Genomic DNA, 20424 nt, shown 5'->3' on the forward strand with positions numbered 1-20424 from the left:
GTGTGTCCTGGTGTTATGATTGGTCATGTGTACTTGGTATCAGGTGGAAAAATGAGTGAAAGACTATAACCTAACCCTAACTTCTTAATGTGTCATTAATACCACAACAGGTTTAAAATGTCATGATGCATGAACTGTGCCTGAGATCATGTGCTATTTATACACAATCCCATGATTTTACGTCAGAAATCCATTTGTTATTCCAGCACATGTGGTCTTAAATGATTTTCCCACTGTGACTTTTTTCTGTTGTTAAGAGTCTAAAGTAATAATTTATTGAAAAACAAATTTGACATTGTTTATCCTAAAAATTCCTACATTTACAGATGAATAGCGTAGAAATTTGATACTCTTTAGCTCTCTAACTCAATTTCATGATTTGTGAAGAGGCAGGCAAATATTTCAGACCACAGTCGAGTTCCATCTTTGGGAATTGGCAGCAGTGCGCAGGCCTCTCCCTCTCCAGCCCATCATGTGCAAATTCTCCAACAAGAGGTTTGGTCAGCGAGCAAGCGAGGAATCAAAGGAGCGCTGTGACAAAGCTGCAGAGCTGTGGCTGGATTTTTGATCTGGACTCAATGACAGAGCGACCAGATGGAAGCCATTGCAGATTTTAAAAAAAGAAAAAGAGAGAGACACATGGCAATACGTCTCTGCTCTGCAAGAAAAGGCGTGTGAAAGGCTTGGTGGTCTGATTAAACAAGATGCTTGAAGCAAAGTGCAAAGAGACACTTTGGGTTGAAACGCCAACAGCAGGAAGTTAAATGCGTCCAAGCTACAAACTTCAGCCTTTTAATTTTCTATAAGCTGTTAGATGTTAGACTGCTGAAGCGACAGTAAGTTTCAAGGATTTACAAAGGCAGAAAATGAATTTAGTGACAGGACGGAGACCCAAAGCTTTCAGTGAAATCGTTATTGGCAGAGTTTTAGAACAGAAGTGCTTGTGTGGTCCAGCCAAAGCTCAGACTGAGGGCTGTTGTGGTGTAATGACTTGGTGAAAAAACTGGCCACAAATATTGGATCAGCGAGATTGCCGAGGAGGTTATGTGATTGGTTCAGTTTATTTGCTTGTTAGAAGGATTACTCGGAAAGTTATGGATGGATCTGCATGAAAAATTTTATTGGACGATCTGGAGTGATTTCCAGAAATCTTTGTGAGGATTTTTAACCACTATGAGATGGAGCAGAATTATACACATGGTGCCATCTTTTCACAAACACATCCCTTCTTATTTCAGTTTGAGATCCCAAACTAATCCTGATCCAGATATTTGCCTTTTAGGATCTAGTATGACATTTTTTCAGTATTTTTAATCAAAAACAATCTGTTAATGTAACATTATGATTCAAACTGAAGTTAAACCATCTGTTCTTGCAGACACAATGAAGTATTTACTGCTGATAACAAACAGAATGAGTGTTGCAAGCTAAAAACTGCTGCTGTCACTTTCAGTTTAGTCATCTGCTCGACACAAAATGCATCATGGAGAATCTACGGTGGCCCAGAGGTCCAAAACGTAACTAGAACAAAAACCAGAAACCTGACAACATTTCAGAAAACTTCACCTGATGACAGGTTGGAGTCGTATTCCTCAATTATTCAACAGTTTATCAAAACGATGATCATACAGGTCGGCTTTATGACAGTCAGTGAGATCATTACATAATGACTTAAACAAAAACATTAGTGTGATTTCTGAGTTTAGTACTGCGTTAATGACAATGTGATTACAGTAACGCATCACACTGGAGGCTGGTGTCATTTCCAGTTTCCAGTCACTCAGCAGTGTCTGTGTGTGAATTTTAATGTGTTTTGAACTTGAGGGCCACCGTAGAGACCTGATCTGGCCTTGCGTCACCTTAACTGTGTCAGTGACATTTGGCGCTCTTTTTTTAATCATCACGGCAGTTCTCATGAAACCCCATCAGCTCAGTCTCACATCAACGTCAGTTTATGGTGACGCTGAAACGCTTGTGTTGGGGTCATGTGACCTGGTGGAAATCAATAATAGAGGAGGTTTTTGGCAGCTCCGTGTGTGTGTGTGTCCTGTATTTTTAATAGTCTAGTAAGAAGGCCAATTCTTCTCCTCCAGAGGATTAACCACACTGTCAGCCAGGGCAAGAACAGGAGAGGATGATGGGAAGGCAGCTGTTCTCCTGACAGGACAACTGTGTGTTTGTTCCCCCTCATCTGAACCTTTCTCTGCTACGGTGGTCAGACGAGCTGAAATTAAAGAGAAATGCTCAGACACATCTCTGACATTAGAATTAAATTACTGTGTTCAGAACTGCAGTGACACAATGGTGACAGGAGGGCGTGCACAACTATTTTTTGCAGTGGTTTTGTTGCTACATGAATCCTAAAAACTAATTTACTGACATTTGTGGCAAAAATGAGGCGTGTTAATTTACCTGAGCAGATGTAACTGGCAGTCAGATGGCTCAAAGTTGTGACGATGATCTCAAAACTTGGGTCTGTCCTGTAGTTGTTCCCCTCAGATGTTATGTCCCATATACATCTTATCCTCAGTATTGATGTTTGGGGTTTGAGTTTTCTTGACGTACTGATCTTTGTGCAGAAAAATGATTAATAACTTGGAGCACTGTAGAGCATGCATAGCCATGTGCACACACAGAACTCTGCAACATCATAAATCCACGTGTCTCATCTACTGCAGAACATATTTAGACGTGTGTCAGTTGTGTGTAACATTCAGATCTGCCCGTGCCCTTTAGGCGGCACTGAACGTAGAGCTTCAGGGCTTTGCAGCAATGGTTTGTTGCCCACAGGTGGCTCTGAGTCAGATTCTTTCCTTTAACTTTTATAAATACCTGCATGCAGCTGTTAGACACAGATTTCAGGTTCATGCAAATCACTTTTTGTAATAAAGCTCTCTTTCTCTTGATAAATCATGTGCTCTGTCTCAGCTGTCAGATTTATCAGATTGATAAAGCACCAATGAGTCTCTAACACAAGTTAGCATCAGCTGCCTCTCCTTGATCTCAACTGCCATGAGAAACACTGGTGCAAAGACTGGTTAGTAGATTATCTGTTCCCCCATCATGTCTGCTCATTGTTCACCCAATAAGTTGAGCTTTTACTGTCTATATTTTAACTACATATAAAGCCTCCTCAGAACCAGAATGATCACGTTTTGAAATTTTCTATTCTTAAAATTCAGTCCACCACAATTTTAAGTATAAACAGCAGTGTCTTCCTCTCCCTCCACCCTTACTGAAGTCTTCCTCGCTCTAGCACACGCTCAGTCTCACTCCCGCCGTTATCCGTCACTCTCTCTTGCTCCTTCACTGTAACTGTCAAATCCCTGGGTCTCATCCTTTTTTCAGCTCAGTTCACTGATCACTCTTTCACACATCCCTTTCTCTGCCTCACATTTCTAATTCATCAATCCACCCACCGACTCGCAGGACTTCCTCTTCATTTTCTTCCAATCATCTGACCCTGCACCCCACTAAGCCCGCTGTCCACCCTCTAATGCTCTCCTCCTGAGCCCTTGCGTCCCCTATCACCAGGGGAGAGCAGAGCAGATTTGGGTTTAGCTGCTCAGTCGCTGGTGTTGACTGCAGTCTGTAGAAGTGACTGTGGTACCCCACAGTGAGCATGGGCATTGAAATAGTCCTCTGTGGGTGTGTTTGCTTTTCAGATGGGTCGTACTTGGCGGTCCAGAGCATCTTTCCTGTGTGAAGCCAGAGTAGAAGTGGGCCATGTTTCCAGGGTAGAAGTAGCAGTGCTGTAAATACTGGGATTCAGGGTCGAGCTGAACATCTGTACACACTGATTCCCAGGCTTATGAACCCTAAATACAACAGCAGCAACAACCTAGAAACCTCCTTTAGACCTTTTCACAACATGCCAAGAAGAAGTTTCATATTCTGGGAAATGCATGCATATTTTATGCCACCGGGCCCGCTGCAAACCAGCCGGGCCATCTCCAGATGACAGAACGCTTTTCTTCCAAGCTTAAAGCTAAAATAGCATTCCTCATAGACCACAAGTCACACACAGGATGTCAAATCTTCCACTGGACTGAATAACCTGTATACTGAAGCTCAAACAACAAGCATCTGAAAAAGTTTGGGGGCAATTTTTTAACTTTTATCCTTCTAGCTGAATGATCCCGGGTCCAGATTTCAGTTAAACTGATGTTTGCAGCTAATCAATCGGAAACACGGGAAAGAAGTGATACTGCAGAACCACTTGAGTCTGTACACAGACTGTCAGAGCTGTGAAAATGAGAGAAAAATAGCATTCATCAGGTGGGGACAGAATGTGAGCTAAATACTCAAATTCAAGAATTCAGAGTTGAGGCCCAGTTTCTGAAGTGTTTCGGTCCTTTTGAACCTAGCTTATAATTTGCCTGTGCAAACATTTGTGAAAGAATGGGTCATTCAAGGACACAACCGCTACAACGAAGCAGTTTGTGAAATTTCTTCCCTCATACATATTCTGCAATTAACTATAAGAGGTTTATTGGAAAGTGGAAGCGTTCAGGAATCACAGCAACTCAACCATGAGTCAGACCAGAAAAAGCTACAGAGTGGGGTCACCAAGTGTGTAAAAGTCACCAAAACTCTGCTGGATCAGTAACCACAGAGCTCCAAACCTCTGCATTAACATTAGGGCAGAAACTGTGCACCAGAAGCTTCATGGCCAAGCAGCTCCTGTGTAGCTCCGGTGTAATGTGGAGGTCAACCTGGACTTTGCCCATGTGGTGTATTTAGAGTTAGATAACATTACAGCCTAGTGCTAGTTTAAACCTCATGTTACTACCAAACAAACTGGTCACAGCTGTTCAAGTACACATGTATGTGACATGTAGCTACATCTGCAGGAAAGTATGATGTAGGCAATAAACTGAAGCCGTGTCTCAATATGCGCACTTATGTGTACTTGCGGTCTCGTGGACTTGTGATACGTCATTCAGAGACCAAGTACTGTTCCAATTCAAAGTACGTATCAAGCCGAGAACGTGAAAAAACTTAACTCTATGAGGCTTATTGGACATTATAAAAGAGATGATATGTAAGCGATGTGTAGCGAATTTTGCCAAAGTGCTTAAGATACCTTTTTTTAAATTATCTTTTTTTCTTAAAAAATCTACTACATCATGTGTAATATTTTTTCATGTCATGTGTAATTTCCATTGTAAATATTAATCACCCTTAAATTAAGAGGGGACTCCCGTGCGAACTTACAAAGTCGGACTTGCCAAAAACTCGAGTACAGACTTGCGTACTTGAGAACTGAAAACAAAACACAACATCAAGGTAGCTGTTTAACAACCCTAGCTTGGTAACTAGCAATCCGGGTACTGAGGATTTATGCTTTAGTGGGAAATCTACGCCCTAGCTGCAATGTAACCACAAACTCCTGAAACCCAGTGACGTAAAATTTGGTGCAACCTGATGTGCACCTCTCTGAAAATGTTGACACACCAAGAAATCTTGTGATTGACCTGTTCAGCACCGTTAATTCCTCCTGTGTATTTCTGGCTACTTTTTCACCGCAGTTTTTAAATTTAACTGTAAGAGAACAACAACTGTCGCCTCGGTATAAGGACTAATCACCAATATAAGGACTCACAAATGTCAGCAAATTCCTGGAGGGAGTTTGAAGAAACTATCAGGATGGATGTGAGGCAATGTATAAAGAAATGGAGAAATCTGAGAGACAAATATGCTTACCTTTGAAAAAGAAAGTGACTACAGCAAAGTGTGGAGACTCAGGAGGGGAAAAACTCCCAGCACTTGATTTATTTCTATCGGTTGGTACTGCATATAATGGAGTCGTTTGATTGTTGGGGTCTTTAGCTTACAGTATAAACCCTCTGCATGTCCTCCTTCACTACATCCATGAATCTTCGATGTGGTCTTCCTCTTTTCCTCCTACCTCGATAAAGGATGAAGTGCATTAAAATGAAACTGGAGTGTGGGATGGAAAGTTTTTTCTTTTAATTAAAATTAAATGCCTAAAAAGACTATGCAGAATTCCTGCAGGATTCCCAGGGATCTTGCTGAAGCATTAACATTTTAGAGAATTTCCTCCCTCCAAAAATACCATAACAGAGGCAAGTTTCCCTCGAGCTGCAGCTAAAGACACAGCAACGGCACACAGGGATCTGTTCTTGTCTAAATATCACAGCAGAGGCATTCACACAACACTCATTCATATTTAAAAAGCTCATTGCCTCACGATTCGCTCGCATTCGCTGTGGAACTTCTCCATGTGAAGTTTTTTCTTTAAGTTCAGCAAAAGCACAAAAGTATCTGCAGCGGGTTTGCTCTTAATACTGAGAGCGATATGATGAGTTTATCTAAACACTGCTGAGAAATTATGAAGTATGCCGGAGTGTGTGTGGGATCTATGCATGCTGGCACACTCTCAAAGCATCTTCATGACCCCTCTGCTTCATACATCAAACAGATTATAGCTCTGTCTTTGGAGAAAACACAGCAGCTCCATTTATATTTTAAATCTGACAAACTTGGCCGTTCCAGGCCGTTAGCAGACACGATGCTTTTTAGGGTCGCCTCGAGTGTCGTACAACTTTAAAAGCTTTGTATAATTAAGAGCCACTCCGTGATTCACACGATTGCTCGCTCGACTGCCACTAATTGTGAGCATCTCCAGGTCCTGTGCGTGATGTTTGGAAAAGGGTGAGAGATGGCGTGAAATTTACGTATTGGGCGAGAGATGCAGAGAGCAGCGGAAAGCGCCTGAACAAAATCAGACCAGTCACAGATGAGTACGTGGAGAATAGAAGTAATGGAGGTTTTTTTACTGCAAAGCACCTCTCATGAAATCCGCCTAATGCGAGCATGAGATTATTTGCAGAGAGGTCGGTGGACTCCTTTTGCAAAATGTTTTGGTCACGCTGCACATTAAGCAGGGCTCTGAGTGCTCGGGAGATACTGAGTATCTCCCGGGAGTTAAGTAAGTGCCGTGCGGTTTGCATGAAAAGCGCTGACTTGTGGCATCGGATTAGCGCGAGGATGAGTTGAGGAGGAGGAGGATATTAGCGCTTAGAAGAAAAACAATGTTGAGCTTTAGAATGTGGTCAAGTACGAGGTTTAATGCTATGACTACAGTACTGAGTACAGTACAGGAACAACATTTTAACTGCTTTAACCTCATAACAGCCGCCAGGTCACCAGCAAAGCACTCAGGGTTAGGGTAGAAATTCTATTTATCTTTGAAATCAACTTCAGTCTGAGTACGGCCAGTAAGTGAAAGTTCCTCTAAAGGGCTACATCTAATCCTAAAACTAACCTCAGCATAATGACCCAGAAATTAACTTAAGAAATTTATTACCCACTTTGATTTACCAACTACTGGTTTTTACCTAGATAACATAAAATCTGTATTATTTTCGAATGCACTGGAACTGAACTGTCATTATTCAAACCAGCTCACAGATTGGGGAAGTTTGTGGGAGGATCGAGAGAAAGTAGCATGATGGTGGTTGGGACTCTTTCGCCACAGGATCCATGTTCACATGTTCTCCACGTGTTTCTCCTGCTGTCAAGAAAACCTGCTAGGCTCACACTCTCCATGTTGCACAAGGAAACTATCCGGTCTTTAAGCGATGAAGTGATGAACCCTGCTTCCGGGCCCAAACTACTCTGCGTTTAATAAGGCTGTTGTGTTTTAATCCTTTGTATCTTGTTCTATTTTATCTCAAAAGGCCCCTAAAAACAGTCAGTGATCACTGTAGGCTTCTCTCGGTTTTTATTAGCGCTATTCATGTTAAAGATCAGTTTTTAAACCCGTACGATGCAACTACAGCCTAGCCCATGCAGCAGTATATTAATGACTAACCTCGTATTGTGGATTGATTATCTCGGTTGTTCTCCTGACTGAAGTTTGGTCCGTCACCCAGCACGCCCCTGCGGGCGGTTTATCCTTCAAGCTCGGGTCCTCTACCAGAGGCCTGGGAGCTTGAGGGTCCTGCGCAGTATCTTAGCTGTTCCCAGGACTGCGCTCTTCTGGACAGAGATCTCCGATGTTATTCCCGGGATCTGCTGGAGCCACTCGCCTAGCTTGGGAGTCACCGCACCTAGTGCTCCGATTACCACGGGGACCACCATTACCTTCACCCTCCACATCCTCTCGAGCTCTTCTCTGAGCCCTTGGTATTTCTCCAGCTTCTCGTGTTCCTTCTTCCTGATATTGCTGTCATTCAGAACCGCTACATCGATCACTACGGCCGTCTTCTTCTGTTTGTCTACCACCACTATGTCCGGTTGGTTAGCCACCACCATTTTGTCCGTCTGTATCTGGAAGTCCCACAGGATCTTAGCTCGGTCATTCTCCACCACCCTTGGGGGCATCTCCCATTTTGACCTCGGGACTTCCAGGTTATACTCGGCACAGATGTTCCTGTACACTGAAAAAAGAAAATAGTTGAACCAACTTAATTGAATTATTTCAATTGGTAACACCAAATTTAATTAAGTTCTTTGAAATTAAGTTAATACATTAAATTAACACAACTGATTTAAGTTACATGTACTTAATAAATTAATTGCTGTCAAATAAACATTTTGCATTAATCCAACTTAAAATTAAGACATTTCAACTTAAAGTTTTCAGTTTTTCCAACCCAATAATTTGCATAACCCAAAAGTAAAATATTGCTCTTTGCTAACCTAATAATGTGGTTTAGTGTAAATTACTTTTTGTAGTGACTCTAAAATGAAATTTTAGTTTGTATAATAAAGCTTAAATCAAAATTTTAAGTTGCCTGAAAATATTTTTCAAAAATTCAAAATCCAATGTTTTTTTTTTTAAATGCTTTATTGTATAAATGTAATAAAGTATTACCTTTATGGCAACCAACACAGCTTTTGGTCAAATACATTACACATTTGTCCTTTTTGAAACACATATGCACAAAATGCAAGTAATGCTTAGTAGGACCACAAAGTTGTCAACAAAGTGTAAAGTGCAACACAGTATTACACAAATATCAATCTTAACACATACAGTGTCAACTATGAAAAAGTGCCCCAAGAGTATACAGAAACTTCTCTTCAGCTATAGCCAATAAATAAATATCTGAACAGTGTAGCTGACCAATGGGGATGAAAAAATATAAACACTCCTCTAGAGTTTTAGAATGTCACAACAGTTTGTTGTATAACTGAGCACATCAAACCTGAAATGCAACCTTTCCCTTGAAACGAAGGCAAATATGTCTGAAAAAAAATTAAAAAATAAATAAAAATACCATAAAAGCACATTAAATTGGGGTTTGAGGTCTCTTGGAGCATAAAAAAGGCCCAACATCCAAAAGAGACTACATATTTTACATGCTATATGTCCAAACACAGTTGTTCCTTCGCATTATGGCACAGGGCCATTTGTTGGTCATTGTTCTGTGCCATTACTGGGAGCTTTGAAGTTTGATATACAGATTTTGGACTTTGGGGGACATCTTGTGCTGATCAAGCTGCATGAAGATTTTTTGGAGCACTTCAAAAGTGAAGCGAAAGGGTTTTGGATAAGCTAGGTTGAGTGCATAGATCAAACCTAGAAGCAGGGCACAAGCTGAGGCAACTGAAGTTAGTTCATGCAACACTTCCACACCCTCAATGACAATGCCAATGTCTTCAGGTGGCTCCTGCAGTCCCTCCCCCTCCTTCCGAATCACATACACTGCCATGGTGACCTCCTCCAGGTCCCTCTGAACATCATCTGCTCCACAGTCCTACAGAGGGGTACAAGACACAAACACAAATCATCATTAGCCTCACTTCTTACTGTGATTAAGTGTTTGGGTGATGTACCAATATGTGTTATGTGCTGGGCTATTTCTTGGCTGGGTGTCATCACACACCAGAAACAGCAGAGAGAGGTGTATCAATCTGACTCTAATCAAATTGTAAGCAAGAAAGATAAGATTTCCCAACATGTCAAACTATTCCTTTGAACTTAAATAATCAAGTAAGCCCGTCTTACTTAAAACAAAGTCAATCCGATATGTAATGTGTTGTTGCTGGGAATTACATAATGTCCAATATGGTCATGATAATAAATACATGTCAGCAATCCAACTAGGGTTCACGTGTTATGTTTGTTCTAACAGTTAACTTTTTTGTGTCCCTTTGACAAGATGTGCTGACAAACTGTTGAAACTTACAAGGTATTCCTTGATCAGGCCATCTGCATCTTCTCCCAGGAAGATGGTGAGGGCTTTCAGCACACATTCCCTCCGATGATTAATGTCCACAGTCTAGAACAACAAATGTTGAGTAATTTTAAACTCTAAATTTCATAAGACAGACATCCTTACTCTTATTGCTTAACTTACATGTACTTTATTTAAAAACAGTAATTCACAAGCCCAGAGATTCATTACAGAAAGAAAAGGGGATGAGTTCAGTGGAGTCGCTAAAAACATTCATGCATATGAAAGCCATGATTAGCATTGGCCTGCCCATATTGTCTTTATGAAAGATTCAGTTAAATATATATATATTTTTTTGGATTCAGATATATTTTGACAGCCCTCTTAGTTACGAAGCATCTTGTTTGATGGTACAGATTTACCTGGTCCAATGTGTCCAAGATGTTCGCAATCTTTTGGCGTGTTGCTCCTCCTTTGGCACGTATGACTTTGATCAGCTGACTTGAGTGCATGTCTAACTGGGCCATGAACTTCCACTCAAGAGGAACAGCCATGAGCCTCTGGAACTCTGTATTTATCTAAAAACAAAACACAAATGACAGTAGATATTGTATTATGGAACAAAATGCTGAAACTGATTGTATGCCAAAATGTCTATATCCCAAAAAGTATAACATATATGGGAATTCAAAATGTAAATTCTTTCATTAAGTTCAGTGTTATAAAATCTCAACCAAATCAAGTTATGACCGATTCATGAAAGTTAACTGCAATAAATCCCGAAGCATACAGACTTCGATCACTTCAGTTCCATTCTTACCTCTTTCTGTGTGAAGAGTGCAGGCCATCTGTCCTTCAGTTCCTGAATGCTTGGTTCTTGGTTTACCACCTCATGTCGTCTGTAGGCAAACGTGTTAGCCATTTTGTCTGCGATGACCCTTTCATTGTCCCTTATCCCGATCTCTGTCAGAAGTTCTAGTCTCACTTTTTCCATGCTGTCCAGAGTCTCACCAGTAGGAAAGGATGGATAAAAGTTAGCTTCAGAACATTTTGGCTTCTTCACTTTTTTAGCAGGGAAAGCATCTGTAGTAGCTTTAGATTTCAGTGAGTTTACACACAGCTCTGGACACCCCTGTAATTTGAGCTGGGTCCTGTAGTTTGCCATTTTGTACTTCAGTCGTTGTTTCCAACCGTAGCAGCCATTGAATGATCCAGGTTCTTTCAAACATGGGTGCTTTTTGATAAGGGCCTCTGCAGCTGCGCAGAAATGTGCATCCTCTGGATAGGCCTTGTAACGGTAAATTTCTTCTGCAACTCTTTTCAGGATATCAGACAGCATTCGGGCGCTTAAAGTCAACATTTTTGGCTCACACGGTACTCAGTATTCCCCCTCTCTAGCTGTAGCTCTGTGTCATATGAAAATTGGGGAATTGCAAAGTCTTCTGGCCACTGTTGTGTTCGAGATGACATAGATTCAGGGGATGAGAGGATAATTGTGTCATTTGATGCCACCGAAATACCGTCATCAGACTCAAATGAAAGAGACAGAGATGAAGTGGACTGATCGGCACTGATCAAAGGTGGATTTGTTTGCTGGTGGATCACTTTCATTGTCCCCAAATTCCGAAGTTCGGTGGTAGAATTCAGATTAAAGAAGTCGTTGCCAAAGTCTTGGTCCATGTATTGCAGTCTGAAGTTACCTTTTAACCCAAAGGTAGTCTTTATCGTGCTGAGAAGGTCTTCAAGTGACTCTGGGATGCCATTTGGAAGAGTCAGCTTTTCAATGTTGTTCTCTCCTAAAATCACCTTCAGTCTTGCAGGTGTTGAACCAGCCATGGTGGTCTGAGAACAAAGCACAAGCACAGTTAGTGAGGATCAACATGTAAACCACTGACATTTCCAATTAGGAGAATTTAATGTCAAACTAGAGGAAAAGAGAGAAGGCAAAGAGAGGAGGAAAGGGGAGGAGAAAATGAAGAAGAGAGGTGGAGATCAGCTGAGGCAGCGAGGAGAGAAGGCAAACCGAAGAGGAGAAGGGAGGAGAAGAGAGATGGCGAGAATATGGGAGACATTGAAGAGAAGAGAGAAGGAGAGGAGGTGAGGAGAATATAGGAGACAATAAGGAGAGGAAAGAAGAAAAAGAGAAGAGAAGCAGAAGGGGGGAGAGCATAGGATTAGCATTCACTGACTGGAATCCAGCGACCTGCATTAAAAAAAATGACATAACTGATGAATTGCCAATGACATCATCACACCACTTTGGCTTGCAGTATAAAATAAATATGTTCTGAGAACACATTAGTATTGTATGGGTCTGGGTTTTGTTTTCCCACTTAAGAAAATACTTTATCATATTTTGAGGCCTCACCATTTAAACATGGACATATCTTTTCAAGGTGACAAGACGCATCCCTCTAATATTGTAGTCTGCCAGTGGGTAGGTATCATGCAGTTCTTGTGGCTCAACAAGTTCCACTTCTTTGCTTGGTGATGTTTTGAGATCATAAGCTCTGTAGTGTTCCATATACCATCCGCTAAGCTTTTTCAGAATGAAGATTAGTTTGTCCTGCAGTATCACCATTTGGATGATTTCACCAAACTCTGGCAGTCCTCCCAGTGAGCCGTGGATCAAGATCATCCCACACTTGTAGATTATTCCATTATATGCTACACTTTTAGCCAAGCACACATTGTCCATATCTGGAGACTTCTGTCTCAGTGCATTTGAGATGTCCTTGTTAAGAACATCAATGTGAACAGTGGAAACATCTGTTACTTCCAGTGGGGGTTTGGCAAAGCTAATTGCATGCAAATGATATGCAATCTGATACTGATGTCTCTGTGAAAGGGAAAGAAGTACATTTTTGAAGCATCTGATGTTCCTTGCAACTCTTTTAAAAAAACTATGCTTTGCTTCGAATCGCATAGTCCATAGTGCAACCAGTGGCCCAAACTTACGGATCAAGTATGGATAATGTTCCAAGTAGTGGTGCTTTGGTTTAAGATTAACATCTGGGAAAACCTCTTGAAACTTGATTCTGTGCTCGGAGATCTTAAAACCAAGATATGCAATGGAGTCCTCAGTATGAACAGGACTGACAACAAGATCAACAATGTCCTTCAAGTCTGTTAAGATGTGCCAAGCAGGCTCCTCACAGGGTACACTCTGCCCAACGAACAAAGGCAAAAATCTGATAAGACTCCAGTTCTCGTGTGCATTCCCTCCTACACTTTTTTTGGATGCAAAACTGAGAGCCACAGGATGAGGTCGATTTGTTTTGTCAGCCCACTTAAAGTTGAAAGATGATATTGCTTCATTCAATGTACATAATGTGAAATACTTTTTTTTGATTAACAAATTGAGGCAAAGCGCAAGTTCAAAAGGAACAATTCCCTCAAAAAGATCATGTACAACATCAGGTGGAAACCCAGTGGTAACATCAAAATGTGAGAGGTGCTTTGACAAAATACACTTTGATTTCACACCATAATAACTGGGCCATTTGTTTTCCTCGATAATTCGTAAATGATCTGCATGAATGTCTTTTGTTCTTAAAGTAAAGACTTCACTTCTGACTTCAATAGTCTGGAACTCTGATGTTTCTGCAGTGCAAAATCTACATACGTATGTCCCTGAGAAATTTTCAAAGAATCCAGCAATACTGTGTGCACCAAGGTTGTCGGCAACAACACACTGAACAGTGCCTTTTACTGTTCTGCCCAACTTTGACAGAAATATCCCACTCTGTTCCAAAATTACAAGATCATTAATTACAGGTTTTAACACTTTCTCATACCCATAGCACTTCAGATCATTACTTTTGATTAAAGCAGCCAAATAGATTGAGGTTAAAGCAGAATTACAGCCTGGTGGCAAATTACCCAAAACCCAGTACAATCCACAAATTTTATGCTTCCTCCGTGATGTACCAAGGGGATTACATATTTCGAATTCATCAATGTATAATATCAATGAAATGCTTTCCTGCTTGGACAACAGTCCATTTTCATGGAAGAAGTCACCATCGAAGATAGTTTTGTAGTGCACATAAGTTTTTTGAGGCTGATTATCTACAGTATTCAAATTAACAGCCTGATCCAAGATTGTCTGGCAGTCAAGAATATGCTGCAAAGACTTTAAAATTGAAATATATTGGAATGACTTGTTATTTTTTCGGTCAAGTATATATTCCACTGGTTCCACTACTTTAAAGTGGCTCTTATAGTATGCTTTTCGTCTCCAAGGACTGGAAAGTGGACCTTTATCTCCAATTGCTTTTTTTACAGGGTTTGTCTCACAGAGTACACTGGCTAGCTTTTCAACAACTGACTGGTCAAATTGGCATCCGTTGTCTTGTAATACTTGGCTAATAGTCTTTTGGGTAATCGCCACAGAAACAGAACCAATCAAATAGTTTAACTCCTGCAAAAGCTCATCTACAGCTGCATTAGACACAAGAAAGATGTGTTCCAACTTAAGGAGCACTGAAGCAATTTTAAGCTCAATATCCTTCTCTAAGTTTTCAGAATACCCATTGTCAAAAGCAGAATTTAAATTTACATCACTCTCTATAATTTCCACATCTGAAATATCACTGGCAACACTGGCAAAAGATTCATCAACAGAACTTATTCCAGGCTTAAATGTGTTCACTGTACCAGAGTGTTTTCTGTATTTATGACTTTTGAAGTTCTCATAGACATTGGTTTTATATTCACAGTTTTGGAACACACATGTTACAGTCTCCTTATTTTTAAGATGCTGATAGATATGTTGAAAATATTCTCTTTCTGTGGAGAGTTGATTATGGCCACAAATATGGCAAGTGAATGTGGACGCAGCTTTGGAGACTGCTTGTTGGGCAGGGTGATTTCTTGATAGATGGCTCAGTAGGGCGTTCCAAGTCTTGAACCTACATGCACAATTTAAATAAGTGCATGGATATGAGTGGCCTCGTCCGTAATGCCTATGAATCAGTTTGTAGTGTTTGAGCAATTCAGATCTTTTTGTTAATGTTGTCCCACAGTCCTTGCATCTCCACATGAAGCATAGCACTGGAGGAACAAAGAGACACGCTTTACTGGGTGTATATAAATAATTTGAGAAAACACAGAGGGAGAGTTGGGCAATATTACAATATATCAATATGGTGATATGAGACTAGATCTCATCTCAGCTTTTTGCCACATTGCCCAACACAAAGCGAATCATTTAAACACAAAATGTATTCATCAAATGTAGCCAGCCCTCTCTAATTAGATTTTAAAGGGATAAGTTCAAAACAAAAGTTTAAAAACAACACCCAAATGCCCATAGGTACATTTTTTTTTTTTTTTTGCAATTGTTTTATATATAAAGCCGATTCCTGTTCAGTGTAAAACTGAATTAAGTTTAAATGAGACATTACTATTTTGAACTTGCATACCTTTGTTGTTGATAAACTGAAAGTACGCAAGTTCACAGGTAAAACGAGCTGCCTGGCACGCCTCCACACAGGAATGCCCCTCTTGAAGTAGTCACAGAGCTGAGAAGAAGTTAGGTCAGAAGGTGGCGATGGGGCATCACATTGGACACCAAGCCAAAGGTTGTGGCACTGTCCAGGGTTCCAACCAGAGGTGATGTAATCTTTCTGCCATCAGCAGACACCCCTCTGGAGAGGTTGACAGGAAGGAAAGGAAGCGCTACCCAAAGTCCTAAAGATTAAAGATATGTTCGAGTTAGTCTGTCGATCTTTCATCATGTTTACAGTGTTCATCTGCATCTATGTACTTATATATGTATTCAGACACAGACCAGAAGTGTGCTAGGTCTACAAGAAATCTGATGGCTGTATTTTCTGTGTTCAATAGCGTAATACTTTCTTCTATGATTTCTAATTTTGATTTTCTGCCGCACACCATCTCCCTCTCACACGGCTGATCCGTGCGTGTACGAGCGCTGCACGCACCCTTTCTCCTCGCCTTCTTAACGTTATGTACATTGAAAGCAATGCAAGCGGCAGTAAATGCATGCTTCCTGGAGCCACCACAGCTAAACTTTACCTCCTACATCACCCGTGGCCGTGACCGCGTGAACTATTCGCGCCGACAGGCATACTGCGAACAACCACTCGTGTATAAATGCGCGCGCCCGAAGTAACGTAGTCTGAAGAGAACCGCGGCCCAGCTTGCCGCTATAATGTGCTAATGCTAATGAATAACTAACAGTAAGCCAACACCGACACACTGCATGAATACACAACTTTAAGCTAGCGTTACGATATTAAACAAGAGAGTACCGCCGGAAAACTACTAACTTAACCTACATGTCCAAGCACAAACTACCAACAGGTCTGACATTTCGCTAATGTTAGCAGGGCTGAATGATAGCGGTTTGGTCAGGTCAGTTTACTAAACACTTAACAAACTTAACAATACAGTTGGAATATTTTTATATCTAATATATTAAAATATGTGTTCTACATTTGACTTACCTTCAAGGACTATGGAAAAGTAATATCTTCGTTACCTTATTGACCAAATTGTTCACGAGGTCCTGCCTGCAGCCAAGTGCCTCTCAAATTGTTGTTCTCAACCGCAAGTAGAAAATTCTGGAGAAGGCGGAGACGTCATGACATCAGATGCACTGCGTCAGGAGAAACCTAATTGATGCAGGTTGACTCTAATGAGAATAGCAGGTTACATGTGTACTGAGGGAACAACACGTAATAACAAGTTGATATACTCCACAAATTTAGACTGGCTCCACTAAAGCAGAAATCTTAATGAAACTGACTCTGAACTTTACATAACTTCAACTACTGCTGAAATACACTTTTTAGAGTGTACACTATGCCGGCCACTTGGTTATGGCGTTCCATGTATGCCTTGCCTGCTAGCATCTTGCACCCTGCTGTTATGTGCTGGATTGTCTCTGGGGCATCTTTACACAGCCTGCACCTGGGGTCTTGCCTGGTGTGATAGACCCCAGCCTCTATGGATCTTGTGCTCAGAGCTTGTTCTTGTGCTGCCATGATTGATTAGTGCCTCTGTGCTGTCTTTCAGTCCAGCTTTGTCCAGCCACTGGTAGGATTCTGGATATCAGCCACCTCCTCTATCTGCCGGTGGTACATACCGTGCAGGGGCCTGTCCTTCCATGATGGTTCCTCGTCTCCCTCCTCTTTCTTGGGTTTTTGCTGCCTGAGGTATTCACTGAGCACTCGGTCAGTTGGGGCCATCTTCCCAATGTATTCTTGGATGTTCGTTGTCTCATCCTGGACTGTGGTGCTGACACTCACCAGTCCCCGGCCCCCTTCCTTCCGCTTAGCGTACAGCCTCAGGGTGCTGGACTTGGGGTGAAACCCTCCATGCATGGTAAGGAGCTTTCTTGTCTTTATGTCAGTGGCTTCTATCTCCTCCTTTGGCCAGCCTATTACCCCAGCAGGGTACCTGATCACGGGCAGGGCGTACGTGTTGATGGCCCAGATCTTGTTCTTACCATTCAGCTGACTCCTCAGGACTTGCCTGACCCTCTGCAGGTACTTGGTGGTTGCAGCTTTTCTAGCGGCCTCTTCATGGTTCCCATTCGCCTGCGGGATCCCCAAGTACTTGTAACTGTCCTCTATGTCTGCAATGTTGCCTTCTGGTAGTTCAATCCCCTCAGTTCTGACTACCTTCCCTCTCTTTGTTACCATCCGACTACACTTCTCCAGTCCGAACGACATTCCAATGTCATTGCTGTATAGCCTGGTAGTGTGGATCAGTGAATCGATGTCTCGTTCACTCTTGGCATACAGCTTGATGTCATCCATGTACAGGAGGTGGCTGACAACTGCTCCGTTCCGTAGTCGGTATCCGTAGCCAGTCTTGTTAATGATCTCACTGAGGGGGTTCAGGCCTATGCAGAACAGCAGTGGGGACAGAGCATCTCCTTGGTAGATCCCGCACTTGATGGTGACTTGTGCTATGGGCTTGGAGTTGGCCTCTAGTGTTGTACGCCACATCCCCATTGAGTTCCTGATGAAGGCTCTTAGGGTCATATATATATATATATATATATATATATATATATATATATATATATATATATATATATATACAGCCTGCAATGCTGTATAGTCATTGCAGGCTATACAGCAATGACATTGGAATGTCGTTCGGACTGGAGAAGTGTGTGTGTGTGTGTATATATATATATATGTTCTTCCTCTACACCCCCCCAATTTTTGCACATGTCGAGGAGCGTGTCAGGCTACATTTCACTGTGTGTTATACTTGTATAACTATGCATGTGACAAATAAAGAACCTTGAACTTGAACTTGAATGATCAGGCCTCACAGCGGTCTAACATAGACACTCATATCTTAACCCTTTAAGACCTACCATAGAACCAAGTTCGCCAGAGCTTATATTATATTTTTACATGCTGTGGAGCCATTTTTGGGAGAATTTCAAGTTGCTATACATCAATACAACCATTATAGCCCAAACTTTAATAATATGTCTGCATTAGGTGCATAGTAATTACATAAATTGCAAAAAAGTGCAATAAACTACAAAAAAATTGAAAATCGTTTTTGTTTTTTTAACATATATTTCTAGTTAGAGAAATTTAAGAGGCTCATCCCTCAAAACTGTAAATACAAAAAAGTTACACAAACTAGTTTCCCACCACAGGAAATTTATTTTGAGTGTCTTCATAGTTTTATTTTTGAAATACACCAATTTTTATATACTGCAGGAAAAACGAAAATAAATATTATAGTGCAAATTTGCAAAATAACAGCATATGCATCAAAATAAACTATTTCCAGCAGTGCAATATGAGTCCTAAGCATCCCAGAAACGACACAGAAAGTCATAAACTCAAACATAACTTTTTAAAACACAAGTATAGGCTCATAAGGCCCCGATCGTAAAAAACTACATTTCCGCAAAATGACGTCACTTCCGGTTTCGGGCAGGTCATGCGGTCATGTGATAGTTCGCGCTGATGGACGTAGGAAGTGTTACAAACAGCTGATCGGATCGGCGAAGCGTGTTTCTGGAATATCATGTTTTTGTTGCTGCAAGTGATTTTTATGCAGTTTTTGCAAAGCTATATGTGGAAGGAAACTGTGACCGAGGACAAGCTGATGGCATAAGAAGTAAGTACAATTCCTCCGGTTTCAAAATTATTGCGCTAGCTCACGTGGTTGCAGTGCTACCGGGATTTAAAAATAGTTACGCAAAATGGAGCGTGCCCGCTCCGATCGGCTGTAAAGGGTTAAAGACCTCATAGTACCATTAGGGAGTTCTTCTTTCCCACCATCACCCACCAAGTCCTTGGACAGGGGATACTTGTTAAATTATTATCAAGAATAATGACATAACTTGATAACAGATTTAACCACAATAAAGAGAAATTTAGATTCTACCTGACTGCATGTGCTGTATTTATTATGTTACAAAACGGATAAATAATTTTGGTGACTTTTGCACCATTACCACGGTGCAGACTACTATTTACTCACACAGTCAGGAGTACAGAGATTACACACTAGTAATGCCTGCAGACATCTGGGTTGAAGGTGAGAGATGGGCAGTTGGGTTTCAAGCTGTTTCAAGTCCTTCTTGAATAAATTCAAACTTTTTCTTCTTCTCTTTTTTTTTTTTTTTGCTGACTTGCAGATAATTATCCAATTTACCCAAGATGTAAGATGTATGGACCCACTTGGTTTAAATGTGGTGTAAACCTGCTGGCTTGTTTGTTATATCTTTTCTATCACCACTTTTCCACTGATGCTGTATTAGATTAGGCATCGATCTGGGGGCCGGGGGCTAATTTAATGCCAGTTCCACACATTTCCACCGAAAAATGGCTGGTACTGGGGCCAAAGCTGGCAACACGCCACCACTGATGTCAGGTTCAAGAAAGGAGACTCTCACAGCCACTGAAAATCATATACTGGTGTTTGTTTATGTCAGAGTGAATGTACAGCACCTACTGAAGCTTTTTCCATTTATTCCCGTTCATTTGAATAGATTCATAATTTCATTATAACTCATTTAGCAGCCGCCATTACTTCCACAGACTGTTTAATCACAAAGGAGCAACAGAGTTTACACATAAGTCGGTGATTAATACTTCTGGACATCTGAAAGTGAGATATGGGCAGCTCTGTTTGAAGCTGTTTCAAGTGCTTCTTGAATTAATTCCCTCTTGGCTCTTTTGATTGCAGATAGTGATCTAATTTGTCCAAGCTTTCCAACTCATTTTAAATGCTGTGTGAACCTCCTGGTTTCTTTAAATAA

At 41.1% G+C, this 20424-nt stretch overlaps 2 protein-coding genes across 2 annotated transcripts; both read right to left on the reverse strand.

The window, feature by feature from the left end:
• Window positions 1-8820: 8820 nt before the first annotated feature.
• Window positions 8821-11769, reverse strand: LOC146557382 (uncharacterized). The gene is made up of 4 exons (XM_085250164.1): window positions 10972-11769; window positions 10574-10729; window positions 10164-10256; window positions 8821-9731 (listed from the first exon to the last, which is right to left on the reverse strand). Exons 1-4 carry the CDS (start codon window positions 11509-11511, stop codon window positions 9408-9410), a joined length of 1113 nt encoding a protein of 370 aa, XP_085106290.1. The 5' UTR covers window positions 11512-11769; the 3' UTR covers window positions 8821-9407.
• A 2-nt stretch (window positions 11770-11771) lies between these two features.
• Window positions 11772-16926, reverse strand: LOC146557383 (uncharacterized). The gene is made up of 5 exons (XM_085250163.1): window positions 16660-16926; window positions 15578-15845; window positions 13110-15206; window positions 12520-12990; window positions 11772-11993 (listed from the first exon to the last, which is right to left on the reverse strand). Exons 3-4 carry the CDS (start codon window positions 15193-15195, stop codon window positions 12950-12952), a joined length of 2127 nt encoding a protein of 708 aa, XP_085106289.1. The 5' UTR covers window positions 15196-15206; window positions 15578-15845; window positions 16660-16926; the 3' UTR covers window positions 11772-11993; window positions 12520-12949.
• Between the last annotated feature and the right edge of the window lie 3498 nt (window positions 16927-20424).

This window comes from Mchenga conophoros, linkage group LG16, assembly GCF_057382185.1.
Source record: "Mchenga conophoros isolate Kocher_MC1m ecotype Shallow Benthic linkage group LG16, M_conophoros_male_GT1.1, whole genome shotgun sequence".
NCBI classification, from domain to species: domain Eukaryota; kingdom Metazoa; phylum Chordata; class Actinopteri; order Cichliformes; family Cichlidae; genus Mchenga; species Mchenga conophoros.